The sequence below is a fragment of the Spea bombifrons genome, chromosome 3 (genome assembly GCF_027358695.1).
Source record: "Spea bombifrons isolate aSpeBom1 chromosome 3, aSpeBom1.2.pri, whole genome shotgun sequence".
In the NCBI taxonomy this organism is placed as follows: Eukaryota; Metazoa; Chordata; class Amphibia; order Anura; family Pelobatidae; genus Spea; species Spea bombifrons.
In genome coordinates, this window is record NC_071089.1 from 116,711,768 (window position 1) to 116,734,089 (window position 22,322).

The 22,322-nt window shown below is 41.8% G+C and overlaps 1 protein-coding gene and 1 pseudogene across 1 annotated transcript; both read right to left on the reverse strand.

The window, feature by feature from the left end:
• Nucleotides 1–1,560: 1,560 nt before the first annotated feature.
• Nucleotides 1,561–8,442, reverse strand: LOC128482759 (squalene synthase-like). The gene is made up of 8 exons (XM_053458651.1): nt 8,287–8,442; nt 7,979–8,076; nt 7,125–7,308; nt 6,570–6,698; nt 6,249–6,440; nt 3,172–3,348; nt 2,944–3,096; nt 1,561–1,665 (listed from the first exon to the last, which is right to left on the reverse strand). Exons 1-8 carry the CDS (start codon nt 8,383–8,385, stop codon nt 1,561–1,563), a joined length of 1,137 nt encoding a protein of 378 aa, XP_053314626.1. The 5' UTR covers nt 8,386–8,442.
• Nucleotides 8,443–11,870: 3,428 nt separating this feature from the next.
• On the reverse strand, nt 11,871–17,072 carry LOC128482750 (squalene synthase-like; annotated as a pseudogene).
• Nucleotides 17,073–22,322: the final 5,250 nt, after the last annotated feature.

Consider the following 22,322-nt stretch of genomic DNA (forward strand, 5'->3'; position numbering starts at 1 on the left):
TAAGAGACTTATAAAACAGAACACTGCAATAAGACGTCATTAGGCTTGATTATTATTACCTTTTATTTATTAAGCACCAGCAAATTATGCAGCGCACTTCAATTTAAATGGAGTGGTTAATACATGCATAGATATACATTAACACATACAGACACGACAGGAGTTAAGAACCCTGCCTGACAGTTCCTGGCAAGAATGGTGGGTTTTTGAGATTACAATCTAAAGTGACTAAATGACTAAAACGAGGGGTTGGTGCTTGGCTCAAGATGGTGGCTTTTAGATGGTTTGTGGGGTTTCATTAAGGCTACAAGCGGGGAAATGAAGGAGAGAAAGATGATTTTTTATGTAAAAATGAGTTATGGCTGTAGGGGCCCAAAGGGGATCAGGAGAGATTTTAAACAAAATTACCGAGAGAGACAATGCAGGTATATCCTAATATTCATGCACCGACAACCAGGGCCGGCCCGACAATGGAGCCGAGTGGGGCAACCGCTCCAGGCGGCACTTTTGAAGGGGCGGCACTTTGCCGCCCCAAGCCCTTTTTTTTTTAAAGCCAAGAAGAGAGAGAGGGCGGCGAGTGGATTTATCAGTGCCCGCTCGGCGCCCCTCTCTCTCTCCTCTGCGAGCGGTGAGTCTCCCTGCTCTGTCTCAGTGCCTGCTTGTAATGTTGAGCGCTGGAAAATGACGTCATTTCCGGCGCTCAGCATTACAAGCCGGCACGGAGACCGAGCAGGGACACTCACCGCAGGACTGCTGAAAGGTAAGTACAAGGGGGGGAGAGAGGAAGGGTAGATAATGGAGGGGGCGGCAGGGAGAGGAAGGGTAGATAATGGGGGGGCGGCAGGGAGAGGAAGGGTAGATAATGGGGGGGGCGGCAGAGAGAGGAAGGGTAGATAATGTAATGGGGGGGCGGCATTTTAAACTTCGCCCCAGGCGGCATTTTGTCTTGGGCCGGCCCTTCCGACAACCGAGTGCTCCAAGGTTGTTATATATATCCGTTTACTGCAGTTGTTTTTGGCTAATAATCTAATAACCTTTGTTTGAATTTCCCCAAGCTCTGTAGAGGATTCTCATGTTGACATTTTGCCAAAAATAAAATTAAAATCACCTTGTAAACTTGTCGCTAACTAACCTAATCGATGCATCAGGGGGACAGAAGCTCAAATTATTGTAAAAACTAAAAAAAACTGAAAATCCTAAAAACGATCCTTATATGTAACATCTTATGCTTGAATCTTGCAGAGAAGCAGAACTAGGTTTGGATGTACGTTCTTGTTTTAAAACTTTTCTCCGGGATGGAATCTCTATGGTTATATGGCGCTGGAGAGATCATGCGAATGGCACCTGAAAGGTCCGTACAGAACCTCTCAGCGAAGCAGGAAGGAGCGAGCAGCATCTGAGATGCCACTAAAAACATCAGGTTTCCTCCACCGACCCTGCATGTGCTGAGATGATTGTCTTCCGTGCTCTTCTTCAGATGCCTGGGACACCGTGCTCAGGTACTGATAACAGAGGGCAGCCAGAAGCATAGCACAGGACAGGTAAATGGGGGATAAATGATTACGATAGAAGTGAGCTGTTTGGCAAGCACAGATTGCGTATAAAGGAAAGGATGCGCTTTGTCTTGTTTGATGAGGGGTCTGACGGAGGAATTTTCTGATTGATCTGTAAATAAATTTTTTTTTACATTTAGCAATTTCAGCTTAGTGAAGGGTCACTTATACCTACATACACATCACATTCTAAACTGTTCCCTTATATTTGCAATAAGTGATTTACGTTTACGCCCATCCTTCCTAAGCCCACTTTTCCTAGTCCCTCTCCTGCCATTATACAGTGCTAATAGGGCTGTTCTATCCCTAACTGTGGCACTTTTACTTCTTGCGTAATACAGCCTAATTCCCTCTAGATTGTAAACTCCTTTGAACAGCGCCCTCCTAACCCCTTGCTTCTGTAAGTTTGAATTGTTATGTTATATGCTACTTGTTGTGTCTCGTTTACCCATTGTACAGCGCTGCTGAATATGATGACGCTATATAAAATCATTTACAAAGGAACTTCGTGACAATGGCTGATTTTATTTTTTGTACCCTTTGTGACAATGGCTGTTTTAACATTTCTGCGGTGCTCGTGTTTAGCTGTAATTTTCTTCTTTCCCATTTACTGAACCCACACAAGTTATATATTGGTTTTTTCAGGACAAGAAGGGCTTTTAATGACATTTTAGAGGTCATTATTTTAATTGTATCATATAATTTACTATAAAAAAAATATGAAATATGATGATGAATTGAGAAAAAATGACTTTTTTAGACTTTTATTTAAAATATCTTTTACTCATCTATAAAATCTAATAAAGAAACCTGCTAGAAAGATTCTACTATTTGTCTTGAGTGTAGAAATACCCAATGTTTTAATGTTTTGGGGTTTTTTTTGCTTTTTTTCTGCACATCATAGGACAATAATTACAATTAGCGTTTTGCTATTTTAAAACTATATTTTCCAAATCTGTTAATTCTGCCCCCATGTTCTATTTCAGCCATCTTCGAGGCCGGCCAATGCAATTTACCCCATAAAACCATATATTTTTGAAAACTATAAACCCCAGGGTATTTCAAATGCTAGTATTTCAACTCTTTCCATGAACTACATTCTACCACCAGTCTTTGGCTAACTTTGTGGTAACTTTTCCCCCACACACATTTTAATTGTCAAATAATGTGTTCAGCAACATCTCCTGAGTACAGTGATACACCTGTAGATTAACACCTTTCCCATGGTCAGCCAGGTAGTCCTTTCATCAATGATTTTAATATATGTAGTGAAATTTTTATCTTCCTCCTAATATGCTCTGTATTAATACAAATACAAGTTTATATCAAGAAAGAAAAGGAGTATATGTTTCTATGAGATGTTGGCTGATAACGGAGAAATCTGTCTTACCTGTTCAATACACTGGAGCGTGATGGCCCTCACAGCTTCCACATTTGTGGCATCCATCAGTAGATTGACAGCCTGTTCTTTGTGTATTTTCACAACACCTTTGAACACTTGCTGGTTGTTGTAACACGCAGCCAGAGTGGCAATAGACGTTACCTTAAATATAATAGAAATACAAAATAAATTATAGCCTTTAAAGGTTAAATATCAGACATACAGCTAGGTACCCACATAGATGATGGCACAGACGTTGAAGATGCTTTGGTTTTTAAGCCGTGACAGGTATGTGAGGACATCCGGCACATGGTTCAAGGCGTTGGTAATCAACTCGTTCAAACACTGCACAGCCGGGACGATGTTCTCTGGCTTTGCCAAATCTGAGAGCTTCTTTCCGTACTTACTCCACACCTGGTGCACAAACAAAGGGAGGGTTAGAATGTTGCTTGTAGTTCAGATAAAAAATCATACACAGAGGCAGACATTAACAAAAGATGAATCAAATTAAAAACCACTTTTACCAAACATATGGCACTAGACAGTTCTGGGCAAAGATGGTACCACCAATTAGAGACAGGTTATCTGACCTATGTACAGCTCCAGCCAAACTCAACCATAGACTTGGCTCTTTATGCCGAGCTTACTCATAACTGAAAGGAGGTAGATATGAGTATTCACATGAAAGGACCAAAAAAGAGAACGAAAGTAGTTGTTTGGGGCCCAGGGGCTGGGCTTCAGCAGGAGCCAATGCCAGATTGCCCAACTATACGATTGATGTCTCTCAATCTAGGGATGACACATTCGAAATTCAACAGACGTTTGCAGTGCAGGTATGGAGTTGTGCCCCACTATCTTACAGAATCTTCATGGTCTCCTAACCATACGATGTCTTCTAGCTCTAGCTAGGTAGGTAAGTCTACTGAGGTCCTGCTGATACCTCGGTGCAAACATTTTTGGTGCCCCCAAGTGGGTGTGGCTATATTGCCAACTCCTCCCCTTGATAATATAACCCCTCTAATCACACCCATGTTCTATAGTGACACTCCATGTTTTTGCCTCCCCAACCGCACCATGTAACATGTTACTCACTTTCTATAGTGCTAGCTTTGCCCTCAAACAGCTTAGTGTTATCTTTGTCCCCAAACTTTTGCAACCAAAAAGCTTACCAGTGCCATCTTTGTTGTCCTCCAAACGTATCAGTGCCATCTTTGTCCCCAGCTTGTCAGTGCCATCTTTGTGCCCAAACAGTTCGTCAGTGCTATTCTGTCCCCAAACAGCTTGTTAGTACCATCTTTGCCCAGATCCCAGATTTAACTCATAGGACCTGCTCCAGAACCCAGGACTTGCACAGACTCAGATTGCATCCACAGGACTTGACTGGCACCCAGATTTCATACATAGGCCTTGCCACAAAACTCAGTTTGAACACATGGGACTTGCTCAGCACCCAAGTTTCATCCAAAAGAATTGCCCAGCACCCATATTGCATCCACATGACGCCCAGCATATCTCCCCTTTCTTTCTCCTACTCATTATCTCTATCCTATTTTTTCTTTTTATCTCTCAATTTTCTTACTATCTAGCTCTCCTCTTTCTCACTAAAAAGTCATTCCATACATTGAGGAAGAGGTTCTGCTTCAGCTGTTTATGGTAAGGACAAATAAGGTGATGGGGCCTTATGTGATACACACCAAATTATAAAAAGAGCTTAGTGGTATACTAGCAAAACGATAATGGATTTATTTAACCAATCATTGTAAATGGGAGTAATCAAAGAAGATTGGAAATTGGCAACTGTGGTGCCCAAGAAAGGCAGTAAGGAAGAGTCAGGCAACTACAGGCCAGTGAGTAGTGGGGAAATTAATTCAAACTATGTTAACGAATAGGGTAATCATATGATTTTCATTGAATTTTTTGATTGGGTGACGAAAATATTTGGTCATGGTGGTGCAGTAGACATTGTGTATCTGGATTTCAGTAAAGCCTTCGACTCTGTCCCACATAGAAGACTTATAAATAAACTGCAATCTCAGAGTTTAGATCCCAATACTGTTGAATGGAAGCGGAAGTGACAGACAACAGTGGGTTGTTGTCAAAGGAGTATATTTGGAACAAGGTTTTGTTAACAGTGGACTACCTCAACGGTCTATTGTCTTTATTGCAGATGGTAAGGGATGTCTTTTTGCTGATGACACAAAGATTTGCAACAGGGTTGATGTTCATGGAGGGATAAGCCAAATGGCAAATTTAGGTTAAGTGTAAAAATGGTCAGTGCTGCTGCAACTAAAGTTTAATGTGGATAAGTGCAAGATAATGCACTTGGGGCATAAAAACCCAAGGGCAGAGTATAGAATATTTGATACTGTCCTAACCTCAACGTGTGAGGAAAGGAATTTAGGGGTAATTATTTCAGAGGATTTAAAGGTAGGCACACTATGTAATATTGGTTGTATAGCAAGAGGTATTAGCAGTAGATATATGGAAGCGCTCATGCTGTTGTACAGAGCATCGGTGAGACCTCAATTGGAGTATTGTGTACAGTACTGGAGACCGTATCTCCAGAAGGATATAGATAGTTCAGAGAGGGGCTACTAAAATGGTTCATGGATTGCAGGATAAAACTTGCCAGGAAAGGAAAGGCAAGAAAGACGTGACAGACGGTGGATATGATGGAAACCTTTAATTACTTAAACTGAATTAACATAATATATGGTGGAGATATATGGTGGAGATTAATACAGTGAAAGAGTTTAAGCAAGCATGGCATAGGCAAAAGGCTATGCTAGATTTAAGATAGGGCCTGGGAAAGTATTTAGAGGTTGGGCCGAACAGTTCACATCTGCTGTGCCTACCCCCCTTTTCTTAATCACTTACCTTGCTGAAGTCCTGTGGTAGGAGAGCGAGCCCTCTGTCTCACTGCTCCATCGTGATGCGGGTGAATTCACTGCTGAGCACCAGGATATAGCATCATATTCCGGAGCTCAGCACCAAGTGCAGCACTGCAACAGAGCAGGGAGACAGGGTGGCAGCAGGGGACGGTGGAGAGAGAGGGACGCCGAGCAGTATCTGAGAACTTTTTCACGAACAAGTCCCTTATTTGTGAGGAAGTTTTCAGTGGCCTTCTCAGCGTCCATCTCTCTTCTCCGCTCACTGGTGTGGCCCTGGAAGTGGGCATATTAATGGCTAAGCATTTTCATTTAAGACTTCAATTTCACTGTGCACAACCACCATAAGATAATTATAACTAGAAAAGCTAGAATGTCATGTACATCATCAACGCTAGAACTGAACAGTGAAATGAAGGTGCTGACCTCTTTTGGCCAGAACTCTCGACCTTCCAATTGATCTTCCAAGTAGTCAACAATGATGTCAACTTTTTGCAATAATAGACCCGTGGTGTTTGAGAAGTCTGTGTCCTGGCCAATATATCCATCTTCCAACTCCGATGCAGAAAACAGACGGGACAAACCAATTGTAAACAGGCCTGAAGTATAATGGCAATACTGAAAATATAACAAGAAAAAGGTTAGGAAAAATAACACTTATGCGTACACCACAGGTAGAAATGGGTGGCTGAACAGATGAGGATAATGAAACATCTTGGAAGAGAATCTGAAATGTATGTCTCTTACTCTGTCCCACTCCTTCAATGAGTCCCCCTTGTTCTCCTGGAAGTCCGCCATCCCCTCTCCCATCTTGGCGCATATGTCTACAATAATCTCTTGGTAAACAACAGGTAGATTTCTGAACTCCAGAGAGATCTGATAAAAAAATAAGAAGAATTGAAATCTATTATTATGTGTTGATGATACATATACTTTCCAGTTTCTTCAATGTCTTACATATTTGTCACACTTTAATGTTTCAGATTATGAAGCTGAATTTAATATTTGACATAAGATCGAGTTTTTAAATTATGATTTCGTGCAAAGAAGGAAAAAGCTATCCAACGCTATCTGGCCATTTGTGAAAAAGTAATTGCCCCCTTAGTTACCAAATCAACCAAATAACCAGATTTAACCACTTTTCAATAAATGACATGATAATTAAATGTATTTGTTTACTCACACCATCTTCGTCTTATATTATAATTAGTATAACGATCTGAAATATTTAATTGTGACAAAGAGACAAAAACAGAAGACAACTGGATAAATATATATAAATATATATAAAGTTATAAGTACCGTTGGGAAGTCCTTGAGAACCTGTCGGTGCTTCTCTTTGCTCTCAGTGAATTTCCACTCCGGGTCATACAGGTAGGTATGGAAGTTACGTAGCGTTGGGATCTTTCTCTCAAGGCTAATGGTCATATCGTCTTCCACGGTGTCCAGAGCACGCAGGACCAAGTAAAATATACAAACAGCATGCCTGAAAACAATGTATAGGGTCTCATTAAACAAGACAGATTACAATAAAGTGTATTAACAGTTAATTTTAAACAATACAAGAAGTCTGGTCTGTGCAATGCAAAGTATGAGTATTGTTTCTGAATGATAAACACAAGTGGACATTCAGGTTGAAACATAGCAAGTGTCATTTTGTTTTTCACTTTACTAACACAAGTCCAAAAAGTTAAACTTGTGTGAATGTTTGGATAAAAGGATTCATAAGCAGGAAAAAGGGTTTAAACCTGGCCGTGAATGATAATCCCTCGAGGCTGCCTAATCTCATGCTTAGCACATGAAAAACTACACGATGCTTTCCTTGTGACCTTGAGATTCTAATGATTTAATAAGCATTTCAAGTAATTCTAATATATATATATATATACCGGTACTCACTGTTGCTGCCGTGTGATTGGCTGATTAGCTATCTGCGTTAACAAGCAAATGAACAGGTTACCTAATAAAGTGCCGGTGAGTATATATATTACAGTCAGCTGACAGAATGCAAACAGAAAAGCATTTTTGTTGTAACACATGATCTGCACTTTGACTACATTTTATAGCATTTTGCTTGCAGGCGTAAAGTGTTAACAGACACGTCTTGCCAGCCACCTATCTGTAAATAGTTAAGTCTCAACTTAATAGTTTCTCACCTCAATTCTTCATCCAAAATTGGTACCACGGCAGCAAAGCTCGGGTCGGTTTCGTTCAGGTATCTGTAGCAGGTCTGCAGGCTTTGGCTCATGGAGTCCTGTCGGGGGAGAGAGACAGGACTGTCACCTCACATCTAGAACAGGTATCTAGTGGTCCCAGTCATCCAGTAAAGGTTTAAGCGGCTATTTCATGTTACAGATGAGATTTATTAGAGATCCCCCTCAGAAAATGATGCAGGACACTGAATACCTATAACCACCTGCCAACCTCTAGGACAGGAAGCCGGCATCCCTCCTGGCAGACTCACCCGGTCCAGCTTGGGCATCACCGCCCGGCAGCCGCCCATCTTAAACCTGAGAAGGTTATAAATCTCCTCCGGGTGCCCAAGAAACCTGAGGAAGTCCATGTCCGCCCTGTGTCCCCCTGCCGTCTGCCCAGCTGAGGTGTGACGGATACTCCTCGGAATCCCAGCAGCTACACCTGCTCGTAATTGGAAACAGAGACGGTTATATAGAAATTGCCAACCATTAATGGGTGGAGAAGTCGGTGTGGGCGTGGCTAGGTGTTCTATACATTACCTCTAACTTACTTGAAGATTTTTATGAACCCATATGGGATACGGAGGGTTAATACCAGAGGCTGCGCAGCATTACTATAAAATAATGATAAATGGAGGCCGATCATTTTTTGGGGGGGGGGGGCATTTTCTAAATGATAAAAGGAATAATTATTATAAATTGATTTATATAGTGCCATATTTTGCCACTGCACCGTACAAAAATACTATACATTCAATTATAGAGACAAAAAGATCTCATACAAGTTTACAAAATTATATAAACGATCAATGATAAGCCCTATAGTACATGCGATGTAATGAAAATGTTTTTCTGATCGTAACTACTCTGATCACAGCCTATCCTGAAAATATACACAATGAATTGGCTACGGCAGGACTTCCCAACTGACTGATTATTTGTTGCCATCGGCAACCAGCAAGATAAACAGCAGGGGCCAGATGGCCCAGTAGACAGGTTGGCAAAATATATATATAGTTGTGCTCAAAAGTTTGCACACCCTGCAGAAATTGTGAAATGTTGGCATTGATCTTGAAAACATGACAGATCATGCAAAAAAACCCACTTTTATTGAAGGCTAGTGCTCATATGAAGCCAAAGGCCTGCGGAACAAGGTAAGGGAACTTTATAAAGATGGATAAAGGATATAAAAAGATACCAAAGCCTTTTCGGTACTGCCAGTCGGTAGTATGTTTAGTCACTTATTAAGAAGTGAAAAATTTGGGGATCTCTTGATACCAAGCCAAGGTCAGGTAGACCAAGGAAGATTTCAGCCACTACTACCAGAAGAATTGTTCGGGGTACAAAGAAAAACCCATAGGTAACGTCAGGAGAAATACAGGCTGCTCTGGAAAAAGTCGGTGTGGTTGTGTCAAGGGGCACAATACGACGATACTTGAACAAAAATCAGCTGCATGGTTGAGTTGCCAGAAAGAAGCCTTTACTGTGCCAATGCCGCAACACAGCCTGCTTACAATATGCCCAAACAAGGTTCTGGAGTGGCCATCACTGTCTCCTGACCTTAATATCATCAAGCCACTCTTTGCATGACCTGGAGGCATTTTGCCATGACGGATGGGCACCTGTATACCACCTGGAAGAATTTGGGGCCTCATAGACAACATAGACAACTACATGCTGTCATTGATGCTAAGGGCCTGGGCGGCAAGTCCAGTCAAGTGGCCCATTGCGCCACCGAATCAGCCAACCATCCTTGCCCATCTTTTTCTTGATTTTCTAACTCATATTGATGTAATGTGATGGGATTGGGAGTACATCAGTACACTAAAAAAATTTATCATACATGGGACACCTGAAGCCCCCCTTGTATATTGCCCCCTTGTATATTGCCTCTAGCTTTAGTATTAATTTATATAATGGCCCCAGCTGCCCCCCTTGTGTACTGATGCCATCAGCACAGATTAAATGCTGCCCTATAGTATAGGGGATGTATATCTGACTAGTTGGTTCTTTCCATAGTCTATACATCCCCCATAATGTAGGGCAGTATTTTATCTGAGCTATATGTGTCCTGGAAAACATGGCTGATGTGGTCACCCTAACACCCCCACACCCTTGTGTATTGCCCCTTTAGTGTTGATTTATGTGACGTGCCGCTGAATCGGCCACTTTAGTGCACTGCCGCACGGCCTTTATGTTTACTTTTACTACGGCCTTGAGGGCAATTGCCCCCTGCCCCCCCCAGACCACCCTTACTGACTTATGGTATGCAAACTTTTGGGGTCATTTCATTTTTTTCTTTGTTGTCATGTTTTCTTTATGATTGTGCCATTCTGTTATAACCTACAGTTGAATATGAATCCCATAAGCAATAAAAGAAATGAGTTTTTCCTGCTCACTTATGTTTTCTTTAAAAATGGTACATATGTTATTAATTCTCCAAGGGTATACAAACTTTAGACCGCAACTCTAAGTGAAGACTAGACCAGACTAAAATTCTTAAAATTTCTGTCCATGTTGGGCAAGCCTTTCACAGGCCCCCTTGATAATATCCCACACTCCGCGAGCAGCAATAAGGAAAGGTTTCAGAAAATTGTCCGAGACAAATGAGCCAAAAACAAGTCTATTATATACTACTTGTTATGCCATGTTTACCCATTAGACAGTGCTGCACGATATAGAACAATAAATTATTATTATTTCTCACCGATCATCAGCCACACGTATATTATTCATAGGCCCGTACTGTACCTGAGACTGTATGGCAACTTTGGTAGAGATCAATGAAAACCATTCACTAGTCGCAAGTACTGTTCAAAGCAATATAATTTATTGGATAACATCTTGAACAAGGTTTGTTGTCATGGGCCATTCACAACCACAACTGCAAGCAGACAAGTTGTCTCCGGAATGAACACAAAATTCAAATACCTTTTATTCCAATCTTCTGTAACATAACACACACACATACGTGCCCCTCTGAATGCTTGTGTACATATAGAATATATAGCTTATAGGAGTTCTGCTTTATTTCAGTTAGTTCACAAAAATCATAAACTTTTAAACTATTGCTCTTAGATCCCCTTTACACAACGCCAGATGCCTGGGTTTCATAGTTACCCACTTCTTTAACACGCAATGTTGGAGTCTGATGATTTCTCTAAAATTAGCCTGTCTCTATGTCGTTTCCTAATGCTATTGTTAAAAACCAAAATGTAAGTATATCTTATAAATCTAAAATGCTGTTCCATGTGTATTGCCTTTATATTCCTAAACTGGGAAGGTCCCTAAAATCATGGGATTCCTGTCTTCCTCAGCATCAAGGAGATAACTGATATAAAGATAAGATTAAGGATAATAATTAATAGTTAAGACACATGTCATATAACTGATTATAAAAAGTAAATATAGAAATGTGCCGCTGGATTTTTATCAGAATAATAAGAAAAGTTCTTTAGTAAAATAAAGACCAAAATCATTAAACAATTTTTTGCTTTTGGCATGTCTAGATTTGTTTTTATAAATGTGTTTTTTTTGTAATTTGTTGCCACTCTATTATCATATGTGTAATGTTTTGTTTGGTGGCTTGATAAAAGTTCTTTTGATGGCCGAAATGCTGTCACTTGTGGTGAAGTCCCGTCGCCAGTGAGTGCTGAGGAAACAACCTTTATTTTGAGCTTTTGTATCCAAATTAGAAGGAGTTCAACCTGCGTAACACATATTCTAGAACGTTCTCTGACGGGCCTCTAAATACGGAAAAGAAAAAATGTCGGTGCGCTAAGCTAGTCTCAGGCTCAAATAATACAAATGTATAATATGAGGCCTACCAAACAGTGTGAGCATTTATATTATGTTTATATATTTGTTGCCAACTTTATTAGGGTGAGAAGCGCAGACGGCCTCTAAATACATCAGTTTACCTCCACCAGACCTGCGTTTCCCTAGTTCATTGGCTTGCGTGCAGTTCTTCAGACACCTGGGACACCGTGCCCAGGTACTGATAACCGAAGGCAGCCAGAAGTACGGCACAGGACAGGTAAATGGGGGACAAATGATTACGTGACACCACCGAACCGTTGGGTAAGCACAGGCTGCGTATGGAGGAAATGACGCGCTGTGTCTTGTCTGATGTGGGGTCTGTCGGAGGGATTTTCTGGTAGATCTGTAAACAAAATAAATATATATAAATGTGTGTATATAAATATATATATATAATGTTAAGCAAGTTAAAAACATTTCTTTTAGGTTTAGGCTTAGTGAAGATACCTACATACACGTCACATGTTAAGTTGCTCACTTGCCCTAACATATTTGCAATAATAGCTTTGCAAAGGATCTTGTAAAGTTGTAAGTAATATCCAGGGATAAAGGCTCATGCGCAGTCTGTCGAAACAACACAGGGAGATTCTAGGAAGTGGGTTACAACTTCCTGTTTGGGGCGAATGGTAGAATTCCAGTGCGACTCGCACTGAAGGATCATGGGAAATGACCAAAAAAAATTGAATTCGCAGGGGGTTTTCATTGCAGAATTGAATTCGGGTTTTCTGTTCCTGTATATATATGTGATTTTCTACAATCCTTCTCGCTTTTATGGAAGGGTGATGATGAGGTGGCCCTGGCACTTTAAGGATGATAGTTGGATATACGTTGCCCCAAGCTACGCTTTTATGTCCCCATAGTGTAATATGCTCGCATAGTGTACATAGCTGCTGGCTGCACTTCGCAGCTGGCCCTGTTGGCCAGTGGTCCACTGGGTATTTGCTGGACCTGCTCCTTATATCTGGGAAGAAAGGAGTATGTAGGCTGAGAACAACAATAGCTATAGCTGTACCTCTTCAATATACTGGAGCATGATGGCCCTCACGGCGTCCATGTTGGTGGCATCCATCATTACAGTGACGGTCTGTCCCTTGCGGATTTTCACAACGCCTTTAAACACTTGCTGGTTGTTGTAACACGCAGCCAAAGTGGCTATAGCCATTACCTTAAAAATAGCAATAATAGAAAAAAAAATCATAAGAGGCTCATTAAAGAAGAAGCGTAACGTTCTGAACAATAAATAAACGTATTCATTTTGTGGTGTTTACAAAAGTTATTGTGTATTTTTTTCATTAATTTATGTCACAAGGTATAACATTGACATTTGCCTTTCAATGGTTAAATATTAGCCAAACAGCGATATAAATAGTAGAACTGCACTCCATAAATAACCGAAATGGCAAAAATCATGAAATGGGGTACTATGCTAAATAAGTAATATGAAGCATGCACACCTATAAGGAAATTAGAAAAAACACAAAGTATACACTTACATACATTTTTATACTTTGTATAACATTGGGGGAATCGCACATGGGTGGTCAGGTGGTCTGCATTTCCAGTTTGGTATGTATAATGTACATTTTGTACTTGGCTTGTGTGTTATACACAGTAAAAATGCATATATTTGATGTTTTTTCTAATTTCTTATTGGTGTTCATGCGTAATATTATAACTATTAGACATACAGCTAGGTACCCACATGGATGATGGCACAGAAGTTGAAGATGCGTTTGTTTTTAAGCCGTGACAGGTATCTGAGGACATCCGGCACATGGTTCAAGGCGTTGGTAATCAACTCGTTCAAACACTGCACAGCCGGGACGATGTTCTCTGGCTTTGCAAAATCTGAGAGCTTCTTTGCATACTTACTCCACACCTGGTGCACAAACAAAGGGGAGGTTAGATTGTGGCTTACAGTTTTACAGTTTGTAAGAAAAATCATACACAGAGAAAAATATGAACCCAAAACATGGGGTCTGTGCTGACCTCTCTTGGCCAGAACTCCCGACCTTCCAACTGATCTTCCAGGTAATCACGGATGATGTTGGTTTTTTCCAGAAACTGACCCACGGATTTCGAAAGCTGTGTGTCTAGGCCAATTTCTGCATCTTCCAACTCTGATGCCGAAAACAGACGGGACAAGCCAGTTGCAAACAGACCAAAAGCGTAATAGCAGTACTGAAAATAAAACACAACAGAGTTACAAAAACGTAGTCGCTAGGTGTACCCAAATAACGGATGCTTCCTCAAAACAAATAATAATTAAAACATCTTGGAAGATCATCTGAAATGTACTGTGTGTAGCTCTTACTCTGTCCCACTCCAACAAAGAATCTACTTTCTTGTCCAGGAACTCTGCCATCCCCTCTCCTATCTTGATGCCTATGTCTGCAATAACATCTTGGTAGACAACAGCTAGATTTCTGAACTCCAGAGAGATCTGATGAGAAAAGCAAAAGGAGAATTGAAATGAGCCCAACTATTCACTAATTTATACTTCCCTACCGGACCCAGCTAAACCAGGCTCTTGAAAACCTCGCACAGACAACACACACCGTTCCAAGCAAGTAAAGCCACACTTGGCTCAGGTATCAACTTTTATGGCCTCAACTTGACCTTGGAGGACATGGGAACTTCTTCTTCCTCAGCACGCTCCCTAAATCTTGAGTTTAAATGTCCATCACCTCTACCTGATGCAGGCTTCATTAGAATCCTGGACTGGACCATGAAGACATCCAGAACAGCCCCGGAGGGAAAGAATTGGACAGAGGGGCCCCATGAATGTAGTGTGGACGAGGTACCCATGGTCAAGCCGGTTTAAGGGGTTAAGGCATGACTAAGCAGAAATTTTAGCACGGAAGGAGTTAAGTTTGGAGGCACGTGCAGGGCCAGAGGGGAGGGGGTAATTACCCTCCCTGGGGGATATATAAGGAAGGGTCGTGGCCTATAGGGGCAATTATTTTCAAAGAGATTTTTCCCGCCCATCCCTCCCCTATTTTTTGGCTCTGCCGGGTACTCTGGTTTTGTTAAGCTGGTACGGTGCAGGAGTTAACCATCTAGGTATGGTTACTTGTGGTGCACAGAGGTGTAAGTGCAGGACACTCCAGAGGCATGCGCCTCTGTGAATCGTAAGGTCATGTGACTGCCGCGCTAGGGGACGCCGGCAGTTCCAGCAGAGATACAGGTGGGCACGCCCATACCAGCAGGTTATTAATTTGGTTATTAATGGTTACAATTGGTTATGTTGTCTTTCGTTTTGACAATAATTATTGATATATGTTGTGTCAAATTTGTTGTGTTTATAATATTTGACACTTTGTGACATATTAATAAAGGTTGAGTGTCGCGGTGCTGAAGTGTTTAAGTCCGCACCGCGGACAAATAATTCCATTCTGACGTTAATAAAATTTTGAAATAAAGAAGTGTCTCTTGTTTTATTTGTGAAAGAGGTACCGAAACTGGACGCTACTTCATTCAAGTCTCTTGCAAAAGAAAAAGTTATAAGTACCGTTGGGAAGTCTTCGAGAACCTGTCGGTACTTCTCTTTGCTCTCAGTAAATTTCCACCGTGGGTCGTACAGGTAGGTGTGGAAGTTACGTAGCATTGGGATCTTTCTCTCACGATGAAGGGTCATATCATCTTCCACGGTGTCCAGAGCACGCAGGACCAGGTAAAATATACAAACTGCATCCCTGCCAACAGGAAGATAAATGAGTCAGCAGCTGGACCTTAAAGCATGATGAAAGATCGTATCAGGCAGTAGAGTTAATTATAAGACTCCAATAAAAAAGCTAACATCTCATCAATAAGACAAGATTACAGAAAGCCTGATACTGTAAAACAATCTACTTTTTTTTACCAAAACAGGAGGTTTATCTATGCAGTCCCAAGCACGAGGTACTGATCCAAATTGTTGAATGACAACAAAAAGTAAACATTCTGGTTAAAACACATCAAGTGCTGTCATGGCTTCCATTCTGCCAACCGAAGTCTGAAAGAACAACATGGTGACCCACTGGAGGAAGCTGGTTCTGGCCACCACTGAACCAGGTCTGGTCAGAACTAGGCATCTGACTAAGAACCCGATACATAGGAAGAATAAACCTCTGATTGCCAGAGGTCAGGACACTTTTTTCCCCATAGGAGGCTAGACAAATACCCCCTCAAAAAAGTGTCGGCCCCATTGTTAAAAGCCCTACCCCCTTTTAACAATTCATCCAACATACGTAGATGTAGGTCATGGGGTTGACTAGTGTTTTGGGGTATTTGCCAATGTTTCTACATCAACATAATGTACATTAATCATATCTGCCATGCAAACACAGATATCGCTTAAAAATGGTGGCCATTGCTGATTCGACAACAAGCATTAACAAAATATGTTTTTAACAGCCATATTGTTGGGTATTTATATGTGCCCTTGCCTTCTTATCTTAGCCTAATCTACTAAATAAACACCCTGACTACTTATCATACTGCCAATGGTAAACAAGAGAATAGCTCGGTCTTAATTACCCAGTCTGACTAATTAAATAACAAAAAGAGCATACAAGTGTTAATGATCATATTCATGGCGTAAACACTAAACCTGTGATTTACTAATAATAAGACGAGGCTGCCTAATCTCATAATTAGAACATAAACACTTTGCTTTGGCTCAAGATAAAAAGATAAAAATACGACAACTTCCATCCATCCACGTTCAAGGAAAACACATTTTTGATTTAGTTATTAAAAGTGGCTGTGTACACAGGTAACGGAGAAGCCGGTACAAAAGGTCTATGATGTGATTTCCTTGTGACATTGAGATGCTAATGATTTGGTAAATATTACAAGTAATTATAATATATATTAACGACAGCTGATAGAACGCAAACACAAAAATAATTTTCCGTGGTAACTCGTGATCTGTCAGTATTTTGCTTGCAGGCGTTAACCGACTTTCCTCACCTTAATTCCCCATCCAAAGCCTGGATGACGGCCGCGAAGCTGCGACTGGTTTCCTTCAGGTATCTGTAGCAGGTCTGCAGGCTGTCGCTCATGGAGTCCTGTCGGGGGAGAGAGACAGGATAAGATCTACATGCTGCCAAGTGCACGGTGTGGCCTTCCTTCAGCCCCCGTTCTTGGAGCCTAACGGTGAGCAGTGACCGCTGGCCGCTGGGCTTCTGAGCTGGGCCCAGTGACAGAGTCCTCAGAACAGAGAGACCGCAGTCTTACAGTTCATGCTGGCCATCAGCCAAACGTGGAGTGAACTTTCCCCACGGCTGGGGGGCTCCAGCGATCACAAAGAGGAACAAACTTTCCACACAGCGAGCGACCATAGGCACTGCAGTGGCAGAAGAAATCATAACAGGGGAACGGGGTCCTCAAAACATATAGGCAGCACACCCACTCCATTCCTCCCAAGTAATGGATAACATTGGCTTCTGGTAGCTATGAACCTGGGCCACTGACCCATTCTTCTGGTGAAGGGTCATAGAATCTCCGTCTAAGCAATTTTGTCTCTTTAAATTGCCATACATGCAAGCAGTGACTTCTAACAGGGAACAGCTTCTTTATATGTGTTAAGAATACATCATCTATATTATGGGTATATTTGGGGAACATTCGGGCGCATTGGTCAGTGCTGGCCGCTCAGTGTAGCTCCCCTAATAGAGGTATACCAGACAGAGCTATATGATGACTCTAGGACAGGTGTAGTGTGTGCTTCACCTGGTTAGCTTAGTGTGTGTGATGGCTGGTGCTATAACCTCACTGAGACATTTAACCAAGGGGACACTTCTAGGACAGGTGTATTGGTCAATGCAATAACTTCAGATAGATGCCTCTAGGACAGGTGTGCTGGCCATTGCTGTTTCCTCAGTGCAACATCTGATTGACAAGTGTATAGACTGGTACTGACGCTGCTAGGGCTGGTGTATTAGCCAGGACTGCCACCTTAGTGTGTGCAATGCTACTACAGATATAGTAGACAGCACCGATAGCTCAATGTGTTAGCCCTTGTACTGGGCTATTAACCAGTAATGCTGCCTCACTGTGTGCACCTCTATGACATGTGTTTGCAGGTGGAGAAAATGCAAAAATAGGGGGAGGGAGAACAACATTTAAATACTTATGGTTTGAATAAAATACAGACCTTTAACTCCTGACGCAGCTGCCCTTGATTGATGCCAGAGGAGGCCCCTGCCGGCGACCAATAGAGTCGCTCTTACGGACCTTTAACTCCTGGAGCCTTCCCAGGCCAAGTCCCAGCATCAGGAGTTAAAGGTTTGTATGAGCGACTCTATTGGTCGCCGGCACTGGGCTCCTCTGCATCAACCAATGAAGAGCAGCTGCCCTTCATTGATTGATGCCAGAGGAGGTCCCTATCAATATAAGACGACTCTGATGATAAGACCCCATAGGAAAAAAGTAAATATTAACTCACTATTTTTTCATATTTAATAAAAACTATGATTGAAAAAATGATTTTTTGTTTTTATTTCCTTTTATTTGCCCCAGTTATGCACATCTGCCCCCCCAATATGTCTTATATGCCACTCTGCCCCCCAGAAATGCCTTATAACCCCTAAATGCCACTCAGTCTCCCTAATAAGCAACTCAGCCCCCAGATATGCCTTTAACCCCTTCGTGACAAAGGCTGATTTTACTTTTTGTACCCTTCGTGACAATGGCCGTTTTAACATTTCTGCGCTGCTCGTGTTTAGCTGTAATTTTCTTCTGTCCCGTTTACTGAACCCACACACATTAGATATTGTTTTTTTTCAGGACAAGAAGGGCTTTCTTTAGATGACATCGTTTTGATTTTATCATATTATTTACTATTAAAAAAGTATAAAATATGGTGAAAAATTTAGAAAAAAATGACTGTTTCTAACTTTTAGTTGAAAAATCTTTTACTCATCTATAAAAGGTAATGAAAAAACCTGCTAAATAGATTCTACTATTTGTCCTGAGTTTAGAAATACCCAATGTTTTTATGTTTTTTTGCTTTTTTCTACACATTATGGGGCAATAAGTACAAGTAGCGTTTTGCTATTTCAAAGCCATTTTTTCCAAATCTGGTAATTCTTCCCCCCATGTGCTGTTTTCGGGTATCTTTGAAGCCATCCAATGCAATTTACCCCATCAAGTCATATATTTTTGAAAACTAGACAGCCCAAGGTATTTCAAATGCTGGTATTTTAACCCTTTCCAAGCACTAATTCTACCATCAGCCTTTGTCAAACTTTACGGTAGTAATTTTTTTGCATTTGTTTTTTCACACACATTTTACTTCAGGTATGAATTAAAAGGTTCTCGTATATGTCACTATCACAAAACACCCCAATATGTGTTCAGCAACATCTCCTGAGTACAGCGATACCTCACATGAATGATTTTGCCTGGCTGTTTGGGTGCAAAAGGGCCACATTTGGGGCATGCGCATTTTTCAATGTTGAACTTTGGCATTTGGGGATCCACTGCCCATGTCCTATTTGGTACATCTTTGAGCCGGGCCATTTCAGTGTGCCCAACAAAACCATATATTTTTGAAAACTAGACACCCCAGGGTATTTTAAATGCTGGTATTTTAATTCTTTGCATGCACACATTTTACCACCAGAATTTTTTCAAAGTTTGCAGTAGTATTTTTTTGTGTGTATTTTTCCCCCACACACCTACTTTATGTATGAATTTACAGCTCCTGGTTTATGCCGCAGTCACATGACACCCCAATATGTGTTCAGCAACATCTCCTGAGCATGCATGGGTTTGTCATTTTTTGGGCTAACTAAAAGGCCACATTTGGTACGTGTGCATTTTTCTAATTGGAAATTAGATGTGTGGCCATCCTTCCCCCCGTGTTATTTGGGACATTGTTGAACCCGGCCAATTCAATTTACCCCATCAAATCATACATTTTTTAAAAGTAGACACCCCATATGCCAGTATTTTAACTCTTTTCATGCGAGAATTGTTTTAAGCTAATATGCTAATTTTAGGACTTGCTCACAAAAATATATTTTTTCTATATATATTGTATTTTTTTTTTGCCTTTTTTTTTTTAAAAAAAATGTAACATTTTTTTTCAACTTGAAGGTTCCCCTGATAGTGACATCAGTGGGAAATTATTTTTACATTTGACTGTTTTTTTACTATTTTTTTCTAATCACAGTGTGATTAGAAAGCTGGGCTCCATTGACTTGCATGGTTGAATGCAGTACCTGTATTCAACCTGCAAGTGGAGCCAGAGTTCTCTAGAGGGTCTGGAGACCATCTAGCGAACTTTTTCGTCTTTATTGTTTTTTTTCCCGGGCCGCCGCCATCTTGCTGATGGCGAAGATCACCGGCAGCTGCGGCTGTGACCACTCTCCGGAGCGGTCACAGTCCATCCCAAGGTAAGTGTTTGGTGTCGCTGGATGCCTCCTGATCGAGGCATTCCAGCGACACCATTTAAGTTTTTAAACGCTTTTAAAACGGGCGTCCGCCGCCATACAAAGTATGGCGGATGTTGACGCCCCGGCGAGGGGCCAGAGATGGCCCCTTTGTGCCGATCATGGCGTTGCTGAATGCCTCGAGGTCGAGGCATTACAGCAACGCCATTTAGGTGCAGAAAGCGAAAATAGATCGCTTTCTGCACCCGTTTAAAGACGTGCCCGGACCGGCAATTGTCATCAAGGGGTTAAACCCCCTATTTGCCACTCTGCCTGCCAGATACGCCTTATACACCCATATATGCCACTCTGCCTCCCTGACATGCATTTTAACCCTCTTTTTGCCACCCCCCGATATGCCTTATACCCCCTACATGCCACTCTGCCTCCCCGATATGCCTTTTAACCCCCTATATGCCACTCTGCCTCCAGAAAACCATTGAACCCCCTCCATGCCACTTCTTAACCCCCCCCCCCCGACTTACCAGTGCATCCCTTTACTTGCGACCCGTGGTTCAGACTCCCTGTGTCTAGTGGGGCAGCCGGTGGAGGTCTGTGCGATGCAGACCTCTGCTGCTGCTGGCCAGTACTTCTGTCTGTGCTTCTATGACGGCGCGCCGGCATCACATGACCTTCCGGTGCTCCACCATAGAAGCCCCAAAGGAAGTGCCGGCAGCAGCAGAGGCTGCCAGAGAGTAGGATCCGGGTCCCCTGCAGCGCTGCGGGGGATCTGGATCTTAGTCTTGTAGTCAGACCTCTATTTGAAGTCTGATTAGAAAACAACCTCGAATATAATACGAAGGATATAATACGAGAGCATTTGCTCTGAAACAAACTTTGTCTTATTATCGAGCAAATACGGTATTATCACTTTACTGAAGAGTAGTGGATTAATACAGTGAAAGAGTTTAATCAAGCATGGGATAGGCATAAGGCTAAGCTTGATATAAGATAAGGCCAGGGAAAGTATTCAGAGGTTGGGCAGACTAGATAGACTGAATGGTTCTTATCTGCCATCACTTTCTATGTTTCTATGTATTGCCCGGTACTTGCCTCTAGGGTAGTTGTATTAGCCAGTACAGGAACCTAGCTGTGGAACCTCTAGGACACTTATATGAGCCAGTAATGTCAACTCACTGCGGCACCTCTAGGGCAACTATCCCAGGGTCTCAGACATCCAGTAAAGGGCTTTAACATCCTATCTTACGCTACAGCTTAGATACATTAGAGATCCCCCTCTGCACGACCATCCAGAAAACGATGCAGGACGCTGAATACCTATAACCACCTGCCAACCTCTAGGCAGCTCTAGGCAGCTCTAGGAAGCTGGCACCCCCGCCTGGCAGACTCACCTGGTCCAGCTTGGACATCACCGCCCGGCAGCCGCCCAGCTTGAACCGGAGAAGGCTGTAAATCTCATCAGGGTGCCCGAGAGACCTGAAGAAGTCCATATGAGCTCAAGATGTGCTCCTCTGAGATGCAGCTGGTACTCCCCGTAGTCCCAGCATTTTTACTTGCTATAGCATCCCCACCAGCACTGCCCACTCCCCCATAGCACTGCCCACTACTCCACAGTACTGCCCACGTCTCCAATCACAGAGCCCCATGGATTTCCCTTTTTTTTTTTCTTTTCAAGAACCTTTTTCTCTATAAATACATCTTTGACATGTCTTCCTATTTCTCTTTTCTAACCTTCACCTTCCTCTGACAAAACAAAACAGAAAAATATATTTCGTTAGTTAGATAGATGTTTATCCTCATTTATATAACTATATAAATCAAGTTTTATTACCCTTTTTTGGTAATTTGACCAGACGTCCTCCCCCCCTCCTCCCCGCTCCCTGCCAGCATAGTCTCTGCATCTGCCAAGAAATCAGTGGAGATAAAAAAAATGGCTGGAGAAGGTAAACGAGCAGGTGGGGGGCAGATACAAGGCAATTTGGAAATCTGGCCCCAAATTTTGTTTGCAAATTTAAAAAAAAGCCCCCGAAAGGGCAGAAAGCAAAATTCATTGGCTGAAGATGAATTAGTAGAAAAAAAAAAAAAACTAAAAATCTGAAATGATT

Bases quoted from the DNA above. Each gene is read 5' to 3' on its own strand.
- LOC128482759 (XM_053458651.1), bottom strand. From the start codon at position 8,385: ATGGACTTCCTCAGGTTTCTTGGGCACCCGGAGGAGATTTATAACCTT. The intron at 3,349-6,248 runs GTCAGCACCTTC...TTTGTGCACCAG, and splicing joins GAGAGTTCTGGCCAAAAGAG to GTGTGGAGTAAGTACGGAAA. The intron at 3,097-3,171 runs GTGGGTACCTAG...ATTATATTTAAG, and splicing joins ACGTCTGTGCCATCATCTAT to GTAACGTCTATTGCCACTCT.